Source organism: Hyaena hyaena, unplaced genomic scaffold, assembly GCF_003009895.1.
Source record: "Hyaena hyaena isolate Hyena2069 unplaced genomic scaffold, ASM300989v1 scaffold_12, whole genome shotgun sequence".
NCBI classification, from domain to species: domain Eukaryota; kingdom Metazoa; phylum Chordata; class Mammalia; order Carnivora; family Hyaenidae; genus Hyaena; species Hyaena hyaena.
Window position 1 is genome coordinate 6,495,599 of NW_024080644.1, and position 22,830 is coordinate 6,518,428.

At 39.5% G+C, this 22,830-nt stretch overlaps 1 protein-coding gene across 1 annotated transcript in view; it reads right to left on the bottom strand.

The window, feature by feature from the left end:
• Positions 1–22,830, bottom strand: part of CFAP47 (cilia and flagella associated protein 47) — a 500,885-nt gene that overhangs the window by 311,463 nt on the left and 166,592 nt on the right. Inside the window, exons 30-32 of the mRNA XM_039256279.1 lie at positions 20,784–21,005; positions 10,789–10,865; positions 8,913–9,046 (exon numbers count right to left, since the gene is read on the bottom strand). Coding sequence (XP_039112210.1) covers positions 8,913–9,046; positions 10,789–10,865; positions 20,784–21,005 — 433 coding nt within the window. The remainder of the gene's footprint in view (positions 1–8,912; positions 9,047–10,788; positions 10,866–20,783; positions 21,006–22,830) is intronic.

Sequence of the window (22,830 nt, forward strand, 5' to 3'; positions counted from 1 at the left end):
AGTGTTACTGCTATCTTTTTGCAATATTTCAAGCTCATTTGCTGGATTCTCTTCCTTTCCCTTTAAATACTGGGTTTTTTCGATATCAGGTTTCTTACTTATGCCCTCTTTTCTTCATATTGTATAGCTCTGTTTCTCCCAATTTTATCTCCCAGAGACCTCTAAATATGCATTAAGAAACAAAGACTACCAATTGTTATAATTAAAAAATAAAGGTTCAACACAATATTTAGAACATTATGTTAGTATGAGTAATGAGAATAATTGTAGCTTAATATCAGTGAGAGGAATGATACTGTTTCAATCTCGATCAAGGTATCTACATCTACCTAGATGATGGATGTAGTGAGCTCTATGTTACTTTTTTTTTATTTTCTCTCCTGATGTTTCACTGTCCAGGACAGTATTTTCTTTTTTTTTTTTTTTTTTTTACAAATAGTTTATTGTCAAATTAGTTTCCACATAACACTCAGTGCTCATCCCCACAAGTGCCCTCCTCCATGCCCATCGCTCCTCCCACCCCCACATCCATCAGTCCTCAGTTTTTGTCAGCATTCAAGAGTATCTCATGGTTTGCCTCTCTCCCTTTCCCCCACCATTTCCCCCCTTTTTCTCCCCCATGGTCCTCAATTAAGTTCCTCCTAATCCTCCTATACGTGCAAACATATGATATTTGTCCTTCTCTGCCTGACTTATTTCGCTCAGCATAACACCCTCAAGGTCCATCCATGTTGCTACACATGGCCAGATTTCATTCTTTCTCATTGCCATGTAGTATTCCATCGTATAGATAAACCACATCTTCTTGATCCATTCATCTGTTGATGGACACTTAGGCTCTTTCCATGTTTTAGCTATTGTGGAGAGTGCTGCTAGGAACATTGGGGTACACGTGCTCCTATGCCTCAGCATAGGTGACAAATTCTTTCAATTTCTGTTTATTTGGAAAGGTTTTTATCTCTCCTTCTATTTTGAATGACAGGCTTGCTGGATAGAGGATTCTTGGCTGCATATTTTTACTGTTCATCACATTGAAGATCTCCTGCCATTCCTTTCTGCCCTGCCAAGTTTCAGTAGATAGGTCTGTCACCACTCTGATAGGTTTCCCTTTGTATGTGAGGGCCCTTTTCTCCCTAGCTGCTTTCAAAATTCTCTCTTTGTCCTTGTATTTGGCCATTTTTACTATGATACGTCGTGCAGAAGATCAATTCAAGTTACGTCTGAGGGGAGTCCTCTGAGCCTCTTATACTTCCACATTGACTTCCTTCCCCAGGTCGGGGAAGTTATCTGCTATAATTTGTTCCAGGACTCCTTCAGCACCTTTCCCTCTCTCTTCCTCTTCTGGTATTCCTATGATGCGGATATTGTTGCGTTTGACCGTATCGCTGAGCTCTCGAATTCTTCTTTCCTGTTCCTGGATCAGTTTGTCTCTTTTTTTGTCAGCTTCTTGTTTTTCTATAATGGTGTCTTCTAAATCACTTATTCTCCTTTCTGCCTCTTCCATCCGTGCATTGGAGGCCTCTAATTTATTATGGATCTCATTTATCGCATTTTTTAATTCTTCATGCCTATTTTTATTTTCCATTCTGTCTGTAGCCATAGTTTCTTTGATGTCCCCTATGTTTTTTTCAAGCCCAGCTATTAATTTTACCATTATTATTCTAAAATCTTGTTCAGTGATGCTGCTGATATCTGTTTTGAACAGTTCATTAGCTGTCTTTTCTTCTTGGAGTTTCTTTGGAGGAGAGGTCTTTCGTTTCGTCATTTTACTTAGCTTTCCGGCTCTTGTTGGTTTTAAAGACCTGTTATGCTCTCTGTTTCTATGAGCACTGCTATATCCAAGAAGACTCTTTGACATTCCAGGGCCTATCCTTTCAGAGAGTGTTTTTTGAATGGTATCCCCTGGTCTCTCTTGTTGGGACCTTGGTTATTTTATTTTCCTATTCGTAGTGATATTTGGGACTCTCCACCTTGTGTACTCTAGCTTGTTCCTTGAGGTAGCCCTCTCAGGCAGGGATGGGCGTGGCGGGATCCAATGCCTCAGGCGGGAGCTCTGCCTCGGCGGTTGTGGGGAGGAGAGTGACGGTGCTCCAGTCCCTTCTTGAAGCAAGCGCTGCTCCTCGCTTTTTTGGGCGTGTAAACTCCCCGTACCGGGGGCACAGCCGAAGTTGGTTGCACTCTTCAACCCAGGCCAGTTCCAATCTCCAAATCCCCGTCCGCGCGCCCCGCTGAAATTGCCTTAGACACAGCTTCCCAGGCAACCCCCTCGGGCAATTCCAGGCCCCCTGCTGAGCTCTGGGGGTGGAGTCAGAATCTCTGCTTCCTTCTCTGGGTCAGGCTGGTGCGCATGGGCGGGGGCTTGCCCACAGGGTGTTCTGAGCCCGAGCCCCCTGGAGTGAGGAAAACTGGGTCCCTCTATGGCTCGTCACCCAAAACACGAACTCACAGGCTAATTTCCCAGTTTTTAGTTCCTTGCCTTCCCTCTTGAGTTCCAGCCAGCCAGGGGCGCGGACGCCCGGTGTCCGCTTGCGCGGCTCTTGCAGGGGCCCCAGCCGCCCGGGAGCTACAATGGCGGCAGGCGCGCCACCACTCTGAAGTCTAGCCTCCAGGAGCTAGCACAAAGAGGCAGTTTGTGTGCTCAGCCCCCTCCAGGACCAGTTGGCGCGAGGGGACCTGGTGTGCAGGTATTTGGCAAGTACGGTCTTTCTATGCACCGAGGGGAGGTTTTTCTCCCCCGTGTGGAGGTTTTTCTATTTCGGACTCTCTCCTTTTCCCCTCTCACTCCCCGTAGAGGGTAGAGGGGGATCGCCTCCCACCCTGGAGTCTCCGATCCCGGCCCGATTTTATCTTCCCCGGTTCGCACTCACGTTAGAAGGCTCTCTCAGTGGATTCTGCGTCTTTTTTCTCCCAATCTCTCAGATTTTGTAAGGTTTCCAATGGCTTCAGATCTTTTCTGTGTGATGTATGGGCGCGAGTGCAAGTACGGAGCTCCTTACTTCTCCGCCATCTTGCCCTCTCCTTCTCTATGTTACTTTTTATATTCAGTAATTTCTTTTCTTTTTTTTTTCAGTAATTTCTTTTCTTACTCTCTGCCACTAAATGAGAAAATCCTACCTCATAATTACAGGTTAATAGAATAGGTGCTCGATTTGATTGTTTTGGATAGTCAGGCCCAATATGAAGCCTGAAATTATACAGATTATCTTTTATTAAAATCTACTTCATCTACTTTCAAATGCCAAGCAAATGTCAAGCTGGTTGATGAACATATCACACTCAAAAGCCAAAGGTAAAACTACTCAACTCAGGACATAGCATTCAATAGTATTCTACTCTGGCATTCATCTTTGGGAAAAGTTTCTTCAGCTACCACTGCCAGGAGCTCAAAAACCCATACAGTGTTTCTGTTCAAATTAAAAAATGACACACCCTCTAATAAACTGTTGTCCTGCTGGTACCCTTATTTAAAGTAAAAATACCCCCTTAATTTGTGGAGACGCAGCTTGTAATAGTGTCCAGAGTCTTCATGAGCAGCAAGTAGGCTGGGTTTCAGCTCCCAATCTTCAACTTAGCTGTGTAGAAACTACACAATCATATTCAGTTTGTCTGTCTATTCAACAATTAGGTACATTTTTTCTCTCCAATGAATCTTGGGAAAAAGTCACACTTTTGATGCTTTTGTGATTTGTACCCTATTAAAAATCATGACATTCAAATTCTATAGGTATATGTACAAGACATGTAAAGGATCACCTAGTGGGTCATCTGAGCTAGCCACTTGAAATAATGAAAATGATAACACAGAAAAACTTCAGTGCTATGAAGACACTGTTTTTAATCTCATTCCTGTTGGAAAAATGCACGAGGGATGCCTAGTTGCTCAGTTGGTTAAGCTTCTGACTTTGTCCTAGGTCATGATCTCGCCATTCCAGAGTTTGAGCCTCACGTTGGGCTCTGTGCTGAGGGCTGAGAGCCTGGAGCCTGTTTCAGATTCTGTGTCTCCTCTCTCTCTGCCCCTCCCCTATTCATGCTCTGTCTCTCAAAAATAAATAAATGTTAAAAAATTAAAAAAAAAAAAAGAAAAATCCATCTGAGAGTGACCTTCCCTTCATACCTAGCACATCTCAAAATTGGAAAGAAGGACTTTGAATTGACAGAGATCACGATGCAATTAGGTAACTCAACAGCCTTATGTTAACAGTATTTACATCTTTTATATTTCCCTTACCAATGACTTCTCACTTGAAGCATATTTTTAACCACCTACATTTCCCTATAAGGGTTCATTTGCAACACCGTTTCTTGTGACCAATGGCTAGCTGTCTATCATTATCTACCACCAACAGATACCCTCCAGGTGACAATACAAATTAATCTTACATTAATGCCAAAAAAAAAAAAAATCACTCTTCCAAGAGCATGGGCTTTCACTGATAAAGAGAAGAAAATGTTATCATATACTTTTTTCACATGTATTTATCACACACATGCAGATGTGTTCATATGTTCCCTTATATCCAAAGAAAGCATGCAATATTTGCTATCACATATGAGAATAACGGTTTCCACACTACACGCCACTGACATTATGGGACATCCTGTAAAGCCATTTAAGAAAAAATTTCACCAATTTTACTCTTTCCAACCACATTTAAATGAGGCTCATTTTCAGTTTTCTTCACAAATATGATCCCTTGTGCTATCTTTGCTGGTCTTCTACAGAGGCATGCAATTCTAGATAATGCCTCAGTAGAACTGGTGTCTTGCCTACATTAAGCAACACGAGCAATACTCCAATTTTATAACAGAAGTTTCAAATTGGGGAAAATGCGTTTAATTAATGGGAAAGATAGATCACTGATCTTTGTTTAAAAATACCAAAGTATTTTACAGAATTGTGCCACTATTTAAAAAAACCCTTATGACAGACAGGACACTGGGATTAAATGAATAAACTATCTAAACCCATTATTCAGATATATATTAGTTTTTAATGTTTTGTTTATTTCTGAGAGAGAGAGAGAGAGAGAGAAAGAGAGAGAGAGAGAGAGAGCGTGAGCAGGGGAGGGTCAGAGAGAGAGAGGGAGACACAGAATCTGAAACAGGCTCCAGGCTCTGAGCTGGCTGTCAGCACAGAGCCCAACACGGGGCTCGAACCCAAGAACCGTGAGATCATGACCTGAGTCAATGTCGGATGCTTACCTGAATGAGCCACCCAGGCGCCCCTCAGATATTTATTATTGATCACCTTTTTCTTTCCCAGTTTCTTCAGTAAAAATAGCACATTCACTTATCTCAGCATATACAGATGTATCCTTTATATCCACACGAGAGCCCTATTTATATATTTACATTTAAAACAGCATTCTGAACTTTAGTGTTTTTGTTAGTGTTTTTCATCTCTCTTATGAATCAATAACCCATCAATACATCTTTGTGAACTGGGAATATAATTCAAGAAAAATCTTCTATTTCCAACCTGTGAAACTCCCATCAACAACAACACGGCTTGCTTTCACAAGAGAAATTGCCAATACACTTCTGATTTAAAGGAGCTTCTAGAGCTACCCATGCTTTAGACACAATACATGGAGAATCACAGCTCTGGAAATGATCTCACTCAGCAATCTTATTTATTCCTATGAATTTATCATGGAATGAGTGAAGAATCCCAAATATACATTGCCACCCAGATCTCTTTCCTGACTGAAGGATATACCCACTTTGTGATGACACAGGGCACCAAAATACAGCACAACTAAAATTAATTCATCATGCCCTCTTGCTCTACCTCATCCGTCACCCCCAACAAAATCCTGTTAGTACCAACATTGTCTTGTTATTTCAGTGACTGGGATCAAATTCCCTTCAGTCACCCCAGCAAGACCCAATGTCACCTTTTACCTCTCTGTCTTCTTCACGCCCCAAGATCTAGTCATTAACCAAGTCTTACTGATTTCTACTACTAATATTTACAAAAGCTGCCCCTTATTCATACTTCCCACTACCACCAGTATTCCCAGCTCCAGTTACTGAAATACAGCTTGAAACAGTTTCCACACCATACAAGAGTATGATTTCTCTAGAACGAAAAGCTGATTATGTCAATCCCATGTGTAAACATGAAGATGTTAACCTCATCCTTCACTAGCTCTGTACTGTCCCTGGGCTAAAATCTAAGAAAGTCCAGATTCCTTGGTTTGGCTTACAAAGTCAACCACAGTCTAACTTGTGGCTGGGATCAAAGTCAAGTTAAATTGAGTTTCTTCCTGGAAACCTTCCCCAAGACATAGGAAAGGTAGGCTCTTCTCTAGGTGTACTTGCCCTTAGTTCTCTGGGCTTACCTTATCATAGCATTTGTCATTCTTCCTTGTGATTATATATGTTTAGTTACTTATAAAATCCAGGACACAAAATCCTGGAACATAAAGACTATATCAAGTTTACTCTTACACCTCTCAGAGCCTAGTACAGTTCCTGCACCCAAATAGTTGTTAAGTAGCAAGTATTTGTTGAGTATCTACTATGTAGCTGACACTCTATCAAATTCTGAGTTTACAAGTAATATTTAGTTTTTATTTTATTTTTATTTTTATTTTTACTTATTTATTTATCCTGTGAGAGAGACTGAGCAGGAGAGGAGCAGAGAGAGAGAGAGACAATCTCAAGCCAGCTCTGCACTGTCAGCACAGAGCCTGATGCAGCCACAAACCGTGAGATCATTACCTGAGCCGGAATAAAAAGTCGGATGCTTAACCGAATGAGCAACCCAAGCGCCTCAATACTGGGCTTTTAAATTCATAGAATTATAAGTCAGGAAAGATAAATCAGATGAACTAAACATATCCATCCATGTATAAATGAATAAATAAGTGAGTGAATAAAGTCCAAGACCCAAAACCAGGGCTAGTCTGTCCATAAACTAGGGCATTTTCTGCCCTTCTGTTTTAGAACTGCTTCTCTTTATCAGTGGGCAAAATTATAGATGATACACCCTGGATTTAAGAAAAAAAAAAAACAAGAAAACCCAAATCTAAGTTTGGCTGACAGTCATGAATACCCTCATACATCCTTCAAGGAATTATTCCAGAAAAAACAGGATTTCTGTCTTTGATATCTAGCCCAAAAAAAAAAAAAAAAAAAGGGAGGGCAGGCTGATAGAAGACGACGACGAGAGGAGTAAGTAGGAATCATGCAGCAGAAGGAACTCTCTAGAGGGTAGGCTGGGTAGCTAGTTGCCAGGGAGGATTTAGGCTAGCAGAGAGCAGCAAGGGGGCCTGGGGCTTCTGGGCACCAGCAGAGAACAAGGAAGAAATAAGCTAATTAGTCTACATCAGATGGTCTTATATGGCTAAAATCAAGTGACCTTGGAAGATAGTACATATGCCTGTAGACTTTTGTGTCCTCATCTCTCAACTGGAAATTCCTGCTTGTGAAGATTCAACAAGATCACACGTAAAAAGCATCTTGTAAGGTGCCTGGGTAGCTCAGTTGGTTAAGCGTCTGACTTTGGCTCAGGTCACGATGTCACTGTTAGTGAGTTTGAGCCATGCATTTGGGCTTGCTGCTGTTAGCACAGAGCCCTCTTGAGATTCTCTGTTCCTCTCTCTCTGCCCCAACCCCACTCGCATGCTCTCTCTTAAAAAAATAAACTTTTCAAAAGCATCTCATGACAAGAGTCTGACATAAACCACACACTGCCTAGTTATTAATTTTGTCCTTTTCCTTCAAATGACTCACATGCTCTTTCTTAAAAAAAAATAAACTTTTCAAAAGCATCTCATGACAAGAGTCTGACATAAACTACAAACTGTCTAGTTATTCATTTTGTCCTTTCCTTTCAGTGATTGCTGCTTCCTTTTAACTTCTCCCTCATTTTAACTCCCTGGTCTCACAGTTCACCCTACTTATGGTTTCAATCTGTGAAGACAGAGCAAAACCCCCCACAAGTCTTAGAGGGCAAGATCTATCGTGCCACATTTAGAAGATTCTCAGGACTGAATCCAGATTCTCAGGACTGAATCCAGATTCTCAGGACTGAAACCAAAACGTTATTTATGCAAAAAAGACGCAGGATATGAAGGCATAATTTATGCTATGTTAATCTACATACACATGCAACTTGGCATGAGGTAAATTTGAGAGTCTCCTCAAAACCTGGACTCATCGCCCAATGTGTGATTCCTAGTGGCTATCTCTCCAGAATAACATTTATAGCAAGAGTCTAGTATGTACTAGAAGTAGAAACCATAATTGTCACTATCATCCATTCTTTAATGAATACTTCCTTTTATTTTTATTTATTTAGTTGTTACTAATGTTTATTTATTTCTGAGAGAGAGAGAGAGAGAGAGAGAGACAGAGGGCAATGAAGACAGAATCGAAGCAGGTTCCAGGCTCTGAGCTGTCAGCACAGAGCCAGATGCGGGGCTCGAACCACAAACCACAAGATCATGACCTAAGCTGAAGTCAGACGCTTAACCAATTGAGCCACCCAGGCGCCCCTAATGCTTCCTTTTAGTACCAGAATATAACAGGAGCTACTTATTTTAGAAACTACATTTCTCAACACGCCCTGCAGCTGGTACAATCATGTGTCCCTGCCCAATGGAAATGATACATTTTGGAGGTGATATCCTTAAACAGTATTTACTTTTCTTCCACTACTCTTTCAGGTGTTATTCCTTGTTCTGAGAAATTGTCCCAGAGATGAAAGCTTAGTACGGAGGGTAAAATAGACACCCTACTGTCCCTAAAGCAATACTTCTCAACAGATAGAAAAACTCTTACCTTATTTGAGCCACAGTGCTTTTGAAATCTTTAATCAGCATCAGTACCTATACCTTAACAAATAAGCTATTCATATAAATCAGCCAAAATACCCTAGCAGTGAACAAAACTGGAAATGTTACCTTGTATATCTGAAGGAATACATCTGTCCATGCCCCTTTACTCCAGGCTTCGAATTGAGTCATATCTATAACAAGAGAAGGCTTTTCCTTGGGTGCACAGGAACACACAGGGAAGGTATTAGTGGAAGAATAAAAAAAATAAAATATTACAATATTATTTAAAATGCAAGGCAAATATAAGTCCAAAGTTTTAACCATGCAGCATTAAAGTTTTTTTTTTCTTTTCATAAACTTTTGCATGCCCTGTTCATACATTCATCAAGAACTCGAATTCCCCATGTACCAGTAAAAGAAACTATCAACACACAGAATGGTCAGAGATTTATCCATTCACTGTATCTACTAGCTCATTCTGTGGCAGAAGTGGCAGAATGAGATGAAAGTTATTCTGAACTCTGAACCCCAAAAAGGAACACGGTCTTTGGCCAAGCCACTGGAACTCAGCAGAGTGTGAGAACACAGGCCCCTGGTTCTCCTGTTCACATCATGTGGTGAGAGTGGAGTCGCCTGAAAGCCTGCAGGCTTCTCCAAGCAATTCCCCTTCTCCGTAGGTTTCCATAAAATGAACTGTGTACTTTGAAAACACCTAGGTTGGGGCGCCTGGGTGGCTCAGTCGGCTAATCGTCTTGACTTCGGCTCAGGTCATGATCTCACAGATCGTGGGTCTGAGCCCCGGGTCAGGCTCTGTGCTGACAGCTAGCTCTGAGCCTGGAGCCTGCTTCAGATTCTGTATCTCCCTCTCTCTCTGGCCTCCCCTACTCACACTGTCTCTCTCTCTCTCTCTCTCTCAGAAATAAATAAAAACATAAAAAAAGAAAACACCTAGGCATATCTTGCTTAATCTCTGCCTATTCTCCCCTTTAGCTGAAGAAGGGAGATGAAGGGAAATGGCAAGTGGTGGGGAAATTAAACCATTATTTTCCTTGGAAAACCTATATTCTAAAATTTTCCTTTAAGAAAATATTTACATAACAATAAACTATTCTCCATTTTTAGATCCGCTAAAAGAAGCAATTATATATTTAAGAAAGCCATGTAATCATTTCTGCACAGCATTAGGGCCAAGGGCAGGCTGCCCCAAGATGGGTCACTTTGGCACAAAGACTGAGTCTGAAGGGGTTTGGGACAGGTCCCCCCAAAACCTGCCATTTTGGCATGTGGACTATTTTCAGCTGAAGGCAAGTGAGACCACATGGGCTCAAGAGAAATTTTTCACCTCCCTTAACTCAAAGAAGAATCTAAATGTGGCAGGTGGGAGGTAGAGTCTTTTCCAGTATAAGGGATGTCCGCAGAGATAAATTTTATCTGAGTGAGCCATCCGCATGGCAGAGCAAACACCTAATTACCAAACATTGGCTCTTCTTCTTGCCTGTGAGATGCATTCCTTCCCTTTGAAGTTTCAGACTCCTATCCCCTTCTCCTTAGTTCAGGATGGCATATATATACCTCATTTTGCCTCTCTTTGGAATTTCCATATCTGTGCAGATTCTCCTTATATATGCTAGTAAATTTTATTTTCTCCTGCTAATCTGTCTCATGACAATTTAATTCTTAGTCTAGCTAGAAGGACCTTGAAGGGGACAGGGTATTCTTGCTCCCTGACAACAGGAACTCCACAAAAACTTTTAGACAGAAAACTGTGTGTGTGTGTGTGTGTGTGTGTGTATACATATATATTTAAATACTTATTCTGAATATTTATATTAATAACTATTTACACACACACATATACAGGCTGTCCAGAGAGGTATAGTTGATAGCATTTCATAAATAAAAATACCACGATTTTAAAACGAAGTCTTCTAACAAAGACCAAAAATCAGTCAATTCAATAACGGTGTAGGCTGTTCCTAGAAATTGTATTCCCTTACTGTAATTTCAAGCCACTTTTTATAATCTTCTGGTTCAAGCAGAAATTCTGGAAGTATATGAGAAATACATGCTCCTTGATCACTAAAATAAAAAAAAAAAATCCAAGTTATTATGATGGAATATTCAATGGTTTGTATTTCATTTGCATTTGAACTTTAATTAAATTATTTCAATGTCGTATATAGCTTATATGTATATTGAATTTTTATTTTCAAATTTAAAATTTATATAATTAGTCTTAACACTTCCCTTAATAATGAAATGTGCATATGATGTTTTCTTTGGAGAATTAATAATGACAAAGAACTTACTAAATTCTATAATCTTAAGAATTTCAGTTGCCTATACTCAGCCACATCTATCCTTAAAACGTAACAGAATACAGAGTTATATGACTTGGTTCCTATTGCCAGGACACTAGTCATTTATGACATATGACATTATAAAATTGAGGGGTGCCTGGGTGGCTCAATTAGTTAAGTGTTTCCCTCTTGTTTCGGCTCAGGTCATAATCTCACAGTTCATGAGTTTGAGCCCTTCATCGGGCTCCACGCTGACAACATGGAGCCTGCTTGGGATTCTCTCTTGTTTCCTCTTTCTCTGCCCCTCCCTCACCTGGGGTCACTCTCCTAAAATAAATAACTAAAAAAACTGAACTTAAAAAAAAGAACATTATAAAATTGAAAAATATTCAGGAAAAGTAGGAATACAATTAAGCATCTAACAGATTATTAGTCACCCAATGCTCAGTGAATGTCTATCATAACATATACCTGAATATAGAAAACCCCAAATATAATACAATGTATCACCTATTTTTCCAGAGGATATCCAAAAATTCTAGCCTCTCTGATTATATAAACTTGAAGTAGTATATCTGTTATGGCAAATACTTATATTATTTTATACACATGAAAGCATATATACTCATATGTATAGAATTTATCATATTCAAGATTATATTTCTGTCATATTTCTTGAAATATTTTTATTCAAGGTCTTCATATGCATGTCCATCACCAGCAGAACCACTTTAATATAGTTTAATATAATACGGTTTGGGCAGGAGTGTTTCCTAGTGGGGATTTAAATGTTTAGGTCTGACTCATTTAGTGAGCATAGAAGGCCACCCACCGTAAGTATTTATCAGAGAATGCCACATCTAGTACTCAACTCTATAGATGTTTTGCAGTCCTATAACTACTGAAAAGTGGGAAACAGCAAAGGCAGAAAGGAAACTCAAGATAATTCTATTTGAATAAGAAAAAAAGAAGTGAGGAAGGGAACCCTTGCAGGGGTGGAAGCAGAGAGCAGAGTTGTAGAGTTGTTAAACTGGCCTTGGCCTTGGGCAAGAGAAAACTGGTAGAAGAAATTATACTGCATGCATAAAGCTGCTTTGTTTGGAAGTCAAACACCACCCATTCTCTTTGATTTTCATGCATTTTCCATCTGCATTTACATTACTCCTAGGGTTCCTCACTGCGCTGCAATTATTATAGATTTAAATAATATCTAATTTTAATGGAACACTACTCCTTAGCAGGACTAGCCCAGCTAAAGCATATATAAGAACTCAAATGTGATGATCATCCATGAAGTTGAAATCCCAGTGGTATATGTCTCTGAGCTGCCTGTCTAAACAAAGACCGCAGCTCAGAGACATACAGAAACTGGAATACTTCCTTGCATCCAAAGCAAATAAGGGATTTTACAAGGAAATCATCACTTCTTTTAAATGCTACTGAATGCCTAAGAAAAATGATGAGGGAAACACTAAGCTCAGAACTTCTTGAGGAAGGAGACTGTGTGGTATTCATTTAAGTATTCCATAGTGTCCAGCAGAGAATTGGTCCACAGTAAAATGTTGAGGATGAAGAATGAAATGAATATTTGCATTATTAAAGACAACAAGTCCCAAATGGAGTCACTTATGCTAACCTCCATGTCACCAAAAGTGAGAATTAACTTCATCATGATTTAGGCTCTCCCAGAAAGGGGATCTTAAACTAGTCAATGGGAACTGCCTGAGCAGCACTAGCTAGGTAATCTGCCCGACAGATCCCTACCATCACTCCTAGACCAAGTAACTTTGCTTTTGTGCTTGGGAAATAGAAAACTTTTCCCTCCTAACCTTCTACGGTATTTTTGCTAATCCAATAATCAAACTGACAGATTAGAGGGAAAAAAGATTTAATTAAATACTTATGGGAGCCCCACAAAGACAGAAGACTGAGAGGCAGTCAGGCAGTTGAGGCTAAGGAGAGGGGTTAGGGGTCTGGGTCTTCCAAGGGGAGGAAGGCAAGTCACAGGAATATGAGCAGGGCAAATATTTGGTAGAGAGTGGTATGTAGTTCAGTCTTTCTGATAGGAAAAGTTTCTCTGGTAATAGATCTCTTCCTGGTACAGGCCCCTATGGAAATTCATGCAGGCAGTTAAGGGCAAGGTAAAAAGCTTTTCCTGAGTCTTCTGGGTCTCAACTGCCTTCACTTCAAAACAATCCCCATGCCAAAGTGGCACAGTTTGGGATGGAACATTCTGTCCCCTGTCCCCAACGCCTAATCACAACTCCGGCATTCTTCCTTCCTTCTGCCTATAACATATTTTGACTTGTCCCACTCTTCAGAGCTTCCTTCTATCTGCTAGACTGGATGCTGCCTGATTCATGAACTGCTGAATAAAACTGATAAGAGCTTTAAAATTTACTCAGGTGAATTTTGTTCTTTCGTAGCATTTCACAGACACTGTTATGAAGTGAAGGTGAGCAGAATATGCCACTCGAAAATATACTTCTTTGGCACACCAATTATTTTGAGAAACTGCAGGACGGGAGAAGCTGGTAACACAGCTAGAAGTCACCCTTTTGTAAGGAAAACAGACATTTATACAGGAAATTTACATTAGAAAAGGGGCCTGTACCAGGAAGAGAGCTATTGAAGGGAGATAGGTAACTTTTTCACTTGAGAGGCTTATCTGCATGACAGGACAACTTTGTGCAACAAGTATTTCCTACTCCCACTCTGGACCCCCTTCCCTCTTGAAAGCCCTAGAGTCCTAACCTTTTCCTTAGCTCAGAATGATATAGAAGCCAAAAGATGAGGCATCTTTTGAGTGTCAAATCTTTGTGGGGCTACTCTACTTAACACACATAAATCAATATTTTTTCCTCCTGTCTTTCTATTATGGGGCAGGTTGGAAAGGTGAGTCTCAGCCAAGAAGTCCAGAAGGGTAGAAGGAAAATTATTTTTCCTCCCCTACATGAGACTTGTTTTCTGCTTTTCATTTTGAATCTATCTCAAGTCCTAACTTCATCAGTCTCTAAGACTGTATTTACGATTGTGCTTGGTCAAGAGATTTTATGTCTGCTCAGTAGTTTTACAGAGTTGACTTTCAGAACGGATTTGGTTACACTTTTACATGCTAGGTTTTTTATTTGCATATTTCTTCCAAGTTTACACTAAGCAGAACAAAATAAAATTAGATGTAATGAGTTATTATGAAATCTTCAACTTTAATTCAAAGATTTTAGAATTTCTCATTTATTGCATAAAATCAATATAATTTCACTCGTATTAAAGTCCTCGCCCATTGTTATCAAATTTAAATATGAAAGCTAATAACATTTATGATTATTCTGAATTTACTACATTTATTTCCATGATGAAACATATGCATGTATCTTGGATTAATGACCCAATTTTATTAACCGTTCAAATGTTGAGGAAGTTTATCATAGCCAACATATCCTGATAGGCATGTATTTGCTGATAAAAAAAGCAATAAGTTTGAATGGCTTGGCATTAATTCCAAAACCATTCTTCCATACTTGCATCCTCACACCATAAAATGTCAAAAGAGAAACCATCCAAGTTAATGTCTACACTACTAGGAGCTGTACCCACATCAGTGTTATAAGAATATGATTTTAAGGACCACAGAATTTACTAAGGCTATCAGAAAACTGTTTCATTTCTATAATGCACAAAAAATAAAGATTTATTTATTTGTCTGAACCTTTTTCCTCTGTTCATAGGTAAACACTTCATTAGATTTTAAAATGCAACTCTTTTGTAAATAGTAATTATAATTAACCCCCTCTAAAAGAAAAGAGATAAATACAAGTAACTTTAAAAACAAAAACAGCCATTAGAATGTTTGCCTTTTTTAATTAAAGCATTTACTTCATTTAAATCAATCATTAAGGACCAAGAGTAGAACACAGTAAAATTAAAACAAAAGTCATGTGCTTTCTATTTTAAAATTAGAAAAACTTTTACAAAGTTCCTATTTTAGCTAATAAAGACACACTTGATAACTATTGGTTTTCTGGCATTTTATTTCAATAAATCTGTTCCTTCTAACAGAGGAGCAGACTTTTAAAATATTCTATTTCGGGGGCTCCTGGGTAGCTCAGTCAGTTAAGCGTCTGAATCTTGATTTCAGCTGAGGTCATGATCTCAGGGTTCCTGAGACTGAGTCCTGTGTCAGGTTCCGTGCTTACAGTGCAGAGCCTGCTTGGGATTCTCTCTCTCTCTCTCTCTCTCTCTCTCTCTCTCTCTCTCTGTCCCTCCTCTGCTCTCCCCCCAACTCAAAATAAATAAATAAAATTAAAATTAAATATTATATTTCAGTGATAATGATACCTACCACAAGAGTCAGTTTTCAGAATGTCACTAATAGCTACCATATTGAAGAAACTTAGGAAAACCTTTTAGCATATGAAAGCTATAGATCACTACATACTGCAGTGAAACTAATCATCATCTACTGTGTGTCATGTAACAGATATTTAATATTTTAAATTCTTTTGTAAACCAATTAAGTTTGGGAATTATCATCTTCAACTTTACGTGTACGGAAATTGAAGCCTAAACAGGTTAACTTGTACAGAAAGTACAAAAGAGCTAGAATTAGAGCCTCCCTCTACCTAATTTAAAAGCCATGCTCTTGTACCCAACATCAGTGCATTCTTCCATTACCACTCCTAGACTGTTGCTATGAAATATTTTTATTCTTGGATGCAATTTCATTAAATAAGATGCCATAGTAGTCATGCATAAGTAAGAAGGGTATGAAGTTTTTAACGATAAAAGAAATGAAATAACGAAGGGAATTATATTTATTTATAAAGGGGAGTGAGTTGGTTTTCACAGTGGATTTTTTTTGGTCAATGAAAATTTTATCTAAAAATCAATGGTATTAGAAAGTAACAGTTATAATAGTTTTAGATTATATGATATCTCACACTGCAGTTTCAACGCTAGGTACATAGTGGTTTTGTTCTGCTTGTTTTATTTTGATAATACAGAAATAATCAAAAAAGTTGATTTTTTTCAGTTAAAGTTAATTACATCATAAATGATTATCAGTTATGAATAAATGAAATTATATCAAAGGATACTAGGCACTATGTTAGTCTGCTCAGTCTGTCATAACAGAATACCACAGGCTGGGTAGTTTAAACACTAAAAATTTTTTTCTCACATTTCTGGAGACAAGAACCCCCAAAAAAAGATGTTAGAAAATTTGGTTGCTTATAAGCCTTCTCTTCCTGGCTTGCAGACAGCTTAGGGTCCCACCTTTATGATACCATTAAACATAATTAACATTGGGGTTTTTTTTTAATGTTTATTTTTGAGAGAGAGAGAGAGAGAGAGAGAGAGAGATCCCTTGCATGTGAGGGAGGGGCAGAAAGCAAGAACACTGTCAGCACAGAGCCTGATGTGGGGCTCAAACTCATGAACCATGAGATCATGACCTAGGCTGAACTCAAGAGCTGGACACTCAACGTACTGAACCACCCAGGTGCCCCAACCATAAGTACATTCTTAAAGGTCCTGTTTCCAAATGCAGCTGCACTGGGGGGTTAGGGCTCTAACATATGAATTGGAGGAAGACCCAATTCATTCCATAACAGGCACAAATGAGAAGAAACATTAAGCATATTATTTCAAATATGGTGAGGAGAAATTTATTACAAATGATAACACCTGGTTTCAAAATAGTTTTTACAAGACATATAGCACTGTTATGGGCTGAACCGTGTCCCCTCAAAAGTCCTATGTTGAAACTCTAACACTCATTACTGCAAAATCAGACTATACTTGGAACTAAGGTCTTTAAAGAGATGATTAAGATAAAATGAGGCCATAAGGTGGACCCCAATCCAATCTGACTGGTGTCCCTATATCAAGATGAAATTTGGACACACAGAGAGACACCAGGGGTGTAGGTACACAGAGGCAAAACCATGTGAGGAGTTGCCTGTCTCCAAGGCAAGCAAAGAGGCCTCAGAAGACACCCAATCTACCGACACCTTGATCTTGAACTTCCAGCCTCTGGAACTGTAAGGAAATAGATTTCTGTTTTATAAACCTTCCAGTCTGTTATGGTAGCCAGAGCAAACTAATACGGGTATGAGGGAATAAATGCTTTAATAATTAGTTATTTTAAAGAATTTATAGATTAGTATCATTAATAAAGTTCCATGTATAACTTTCATAGTACATACTCCACCTTTTTCCAACTTGATCCTCACTCACCAGCTACACCTTCTCTCCCGGAATGGAAATGCTTTACATTTCCTTCTCTTATCCCTAATTTTTCATACCACATACAACTTTGTCCATTCTTCTATGACTACCTTGAGACTCAACTTCAAAGTTTTATTCCTTTTACCACACAAGCTCAAAAAGCAAAGCTCTGTGAAAGACAATGTTAATAAATAAATATTTAATGAACATTGGCTCCATTCTGTGTTCTCAAGGATGCTGGGTGTCAGAGAGGCCAGATGAATGAGATTTGCTTCCTGCCCTCAACATGCACATAAATTGGGGTGGAGGGGAAGGCTGACTCATAAATAAGTCAGTGGTACTGAGGATAATTTACAAAGTTATACACAGCTATGCTGTTTTCCTTAAGTGATATAATCTTTCTCATTTGTTCAACCAGATGGGGTGCAGAGGAATAGGAAGAAAACACAGACTTGAATATTCACATATCTTAATGTGTTCTAAACTTAACAGTCTCTTTACAAGTAATCCTGTGTTTTGGGATAAGCAATCAATTTCAAACCTCCCCATCCCCGTACAAGATGGCATCTGGGAAGAGGCAGACATATTATCTAATAAATAAAGCTTCAATATGAGGTTTCCTCACTTTCATAAGTCTATTCTAAAGCCATATATATATCTGTGTATCTCAATTTTGTATTTTTACTTTGATATTTTATTAAGGGAGGATCTCCAAATTGTGTAAGGCCTCTCAGAACATGGATCAGTTCTATATTTCGGCTTATGTGAAGTAGGCGAGAGGAACTCTTGTATCTGGACAAGCAGGGTTGTGATTACTTTTCTGGATCCTCAGTCTCTTTGGCAATGTACCCTATCTCTGCCTGGGGTTTAGCTGCCATGTGGTCATTTGCCATTGAGGCCTGAGATCAGAATCTCATGTCTCTCCTTTTAGCCCCGCTGAGGACCAAGAGGTCCCTTATAACTGACTTAGCCACATCCAAGGCCTCATATATTTGCCATTCATACTGTGACTTCAGAGCCAGCCTTCTCCTCCCCTTCTGCCTCTTCAGTGGAGTCCCTCTCATTTACTCAGCCTGATGCCTGAGTCTTATTTCTTTTTTTAATTTTTTGAATGTTTTATTTATTTTTGAGACAGAGAGAGACAGAGCATTAGAGGAGGAGGGGCAGAGAGACAGGAAGATACAGAATCTGAAGCAGGCTCCAGGAGCCATCAGCACAGAGCCAGACGTGGGGCTTGAACCCAAGAACGTGAGGTCATGACCTGAGCCAGAGTCGGAGTCTTAACCAAATGAGCCATCCAGGCACCCCAGGATGTCTGGGTCTTAAATCAGTCTCCTTCGGTGACTTCTTTGCTCTTCTTAGAGCATGCCCCTGACAGGCAGCATTCACAGAGACACCTCTGTAGGAACAAAGGACCGGGCCATTGCTGTTTCCCTCCCCGCCCCCCGCATAAACACAGAGCCAGTGGGGGAAGCAGCACAGCAAGGACACTGGCTGCCTAACTTGCTTACACTAAGCCCCACCTCCCCTTCCTTCCAGTGGAACTGCCCTTCTCAGTCAAGCTGGCCTCAGTCCCAGCCTGGGAAACCCGTCCCCCAGAAGACCAGCACAAACCCCAGCCCATACCACATCTCCTGACCAGAGTTTTGCCGGGCTTCAGTTCTGGAGGAGGTGGAGCAAATGATCTCCCCTCTGTGTGGCCTGGTCACTCTTCAGCTGTGTCCACACTGTATGCCCTGGGACTGTGTGCCTGCATTCCCTCCTAACACAGCACAGTGCCCTCCAGGCTCTATCACAGCCAAGCCTGCTGACCTTTAAAACTCCAGGGTTTCAGGGGCACTTGGGAGTCTCAGTCGGTTGGGTGTCTGACTTTGGCTCAGGCCATGATCTCGCTGTTGGTGGGTTTGAGTCCTGTGTCAGGCTCTGTGCTGACAGCTCAGAGTCTGGAGCCTGCTTTGGATTCTGTATCTCCCTCCCTCTCTCTGCCCCTCCCCTGCTCATGTTCTCTAAGAAAGAAAGAAAAGAAAGAAAGAAAGAAACTGCAGGGTTTAAGTCTGTTGGTGGCAAGAACTCATGAAATTTTGCTCCGAAATTCAGCTCCTCTCATTTTCCAACCAATGGTTAAGGGAAAACATTCTCCTTGTATGTTTCCCTGTGTGCTCTGCTGGCTCCCACCCTTCTCAGTGACCACGGCCCCCTCCCCTCTGCAGCAGCCAGGATCTGTTTCTCCCCTAAACCATCTCTCCACTCTTGCCACCTTCTTCAATGTGGCCTCCTCTCTCCCTTTAGTTGTGGAGTTCTGTCAGTCTTCAGGTCGATTTCTGGAGTACTGAGGATGATTTGATAGTTATCTAGTTGTGTTGGTGGGACCAGGAGAGCCCAGGGTCCTCCTACTCAGCCATCCCCTCCTGTCTGTCTATACTATGTCTAACTTTCAAGACCATAATATTGCCGGGCACTCAAAAATTATAATTTGGAAAAGAAAACAAAACAAAAAACAACCCTGAACACCAAATATTTCCTTTGCATTCCTCGTATGAGATTCCTCTTGTTACCCTCCATCCCCACTCCTGCAAAGGTAGGTGAATATTTCTGGCCAACATGGAGTAGATTCCATACACATATAAGCACCAATTTAAAAACAAAGTAATAGATTTCAAAACATATGAGCCCTATTGCATAAATAACTGCAAGTAACAAATTGCAATTTTAGTGGTACAGGAACAAGGTTAGATGGAACAGTAACACTGCTTACAGATGTGTCAGTGGTTACAGATACTGCCAGTATAGGCAAATAAAATAATATAAATCGACCAACACTTTCCTCAGATTTTTAACAAACATTGCTTTTCCATTTCTTGACCACTCACCATTTAATCTCTGCAGAGGAATACAGACATTATAATGACAAGTATTTTTCCTATATTTTCTATCAAGCATTTATAGAAACTTTCACTTGCTGATTATTTTAGTACTAAAAAACTTACCACTGTAGACTAAAAATGCATAGTATAACTTGAGCTTACACGAACAGTATTCTGAGAAGTGAACTTACTGGCTTCATCCCTTTTAAATTATTCAGACTTATATATTTATCTATGTGAGAATTCTCAAAATGAGGTCATGGATGAAAACAATCAGTATTACTTAAAACTTGTTATAAATGCAAATTAACATCATAAACTCTGTGGGTAAGGGCCAGCAACCCACTTAACATGCTATCATTATGATTTGGATGGACGATAAAGCTTGAGAATAATTGCTTTAGATTATCAATTCCATAGCTCATGAAATGGCTATTTTCTATTATTATTTTACGTGTGTGTGTGTGTGTGTGTGTGTGTATACATATAGTGGAAACTTGGTAAATATTTTATAAAAAGACAAATGATACCAAAATCTGCCCATCTAATTATGTAGCTATCCAAGCCAATATTACATGTTTAAATTAGCATATCCATGCTCTTACTTGAGAAAGTCAAGAAGTGAAGAATGTTGAAAATGAAGCTGAATCACCCTTTCAGTATAATCCGCAGGTGAAGACTGACTTGAATGAATTCCAGGTGGCAATTTTCCACTCAAGTGTAGTATCACATCATAAATGGTCTTATTATATTTGGAAAAGTCATTCAGTCTGGAAAATTTTTGGAATGGCGAGGTTGATGAGTAGAATTGTATTTTATACACTTCCCTATGAGAAAACACATGTGAAATTAAAAAAATCTCAAAATGTTATGAAAAAAATGTCCAATGATAAATAAAATTCTATTGAAAATCAAATAACGAGGGGCGCCTGGGTGGCTCAGTCGGTTGAGCATCCGACTTCAGCTCAGGTCATGATCTCGCCGTTTGTGGGTTCGAGCCCCATGTCAGGCTCTGTACTGACAGCTAGCTCACAGCCTGGAGCCTGTTTCAGATTCTGTATCTCCCTCTCTCTCTGACCCTCCCCTGTTCATGCTCGCTCGCTCGCTCTCTCTATCTCTCTCTCTCTCTCTCAGAAATAAATTTTAAAAAAACCATAAAATCAAATAAGGAATTACCAAGTGTACCTTATTCAGCTACCATATGTTAGTAAACATTAGATGTTTTGATAACCCCTGAAGGTTCCATTATCTTCTTTTAAAAACACATCATTATCTAATGTTGCAATTGTCAAGTCTGGAAGATTGGACTGTGATTAGAAAATCTAAGTATTTCGGAGAAACAGTATTGACATTAAGTTCTGGACCCATCAACTAGTAGCTGACTGCAAAGTTATCCAAATTCACTGAATTCAAATTTTATACCATTTAAATTAAAAATAATAGGGGCAACTGGGTGTCTCAGTCGGTTAAGCACCTGATTTCAGCTCAGGTCATGATCTCACGGCTCGTGACTTCAAGCCCTGCATCAGGCTCTGTGCCAACAGCTCAGAGGCTGGACCTTGCTTCAGAGTCTGTGTCTCCCTCTCTCTCTGCCCCTCTCCCACTCACACTCTGTCTCCCTCTCCTTCAAAAATAAATAAACATTAAAAAATTTTTTAAGATAATAATGCCTATAATAGTTTTCAAAACAGATGTCAAACATTCAGCACACATATAGACAAAAACAAAGGTATACATATTTTTTCAATTTTACATTTTAATCATTAAAAGGGCACATCACGCAAAGTGGCCTCATTAAGTGGAGATTCACATTTTTTTTTCACATTTTAAAGATAAACCCAGAGAGCTACTGTCCCTATACATGTCTCTGTTCTTTCTGTGACAGTGCAGTCTCTATTACCTGACACATGCTTCACTTGAGTGAGTTATATTACATGCTGATTTTTAAATGGAGTAAAATAAACCCAACCAATTCCTATTGTCTATAGTTTATGAATTATCTAATACTATTTGTTGGCTAGACATCAAAATGTATTACTAACTTAGACTGAGAAATAAAAAATGCCCAAGGGAACATTTTGAATGTCAGGTCCCCAGTTTTGTAGTTAGTAGGTCTGTAGTGCATATTACAGGAGAAAGTACATTGATTTATGTAAGGGTTTGGCGGCTACTACTCAAACTCTGGCTCTTTCTTACTCTACGGCTTTATGAAAGTTACTTCTCTGTTTCTCGAGTTCCTCATAAGAAATGTATATAATAGAGCTAGTTACCAACAAAGCAAACAAATATGGGAAAAAATGAACATCCTAAAACATTGCTATAAAAAATTATGAAAAAGATAAATGATCTAAACAGAAATAAAACATAACCAGACTATAACTAAAGAAAGAGAAAAAGCAACAAGTTGAATAAAAAGAGAAAGAAACAAAACAGATAATATAAACAGACACAAAGGGGCCCCACAGACTATAGTTTTGCTATTTTTTTATGTATTTATTTGAGAGAGAGAGCATCTACGCACGCGTGCACGCACTCACACACACAAGTGCAAGTGGGGGAGGGACAGAGAAAGAGGGAGAGAGAAAATCCCAAGCAGGTCCCACACTGTCAGAGCAGAGCCGGACACAGGGCTCAAACCCACAAACCATGAGA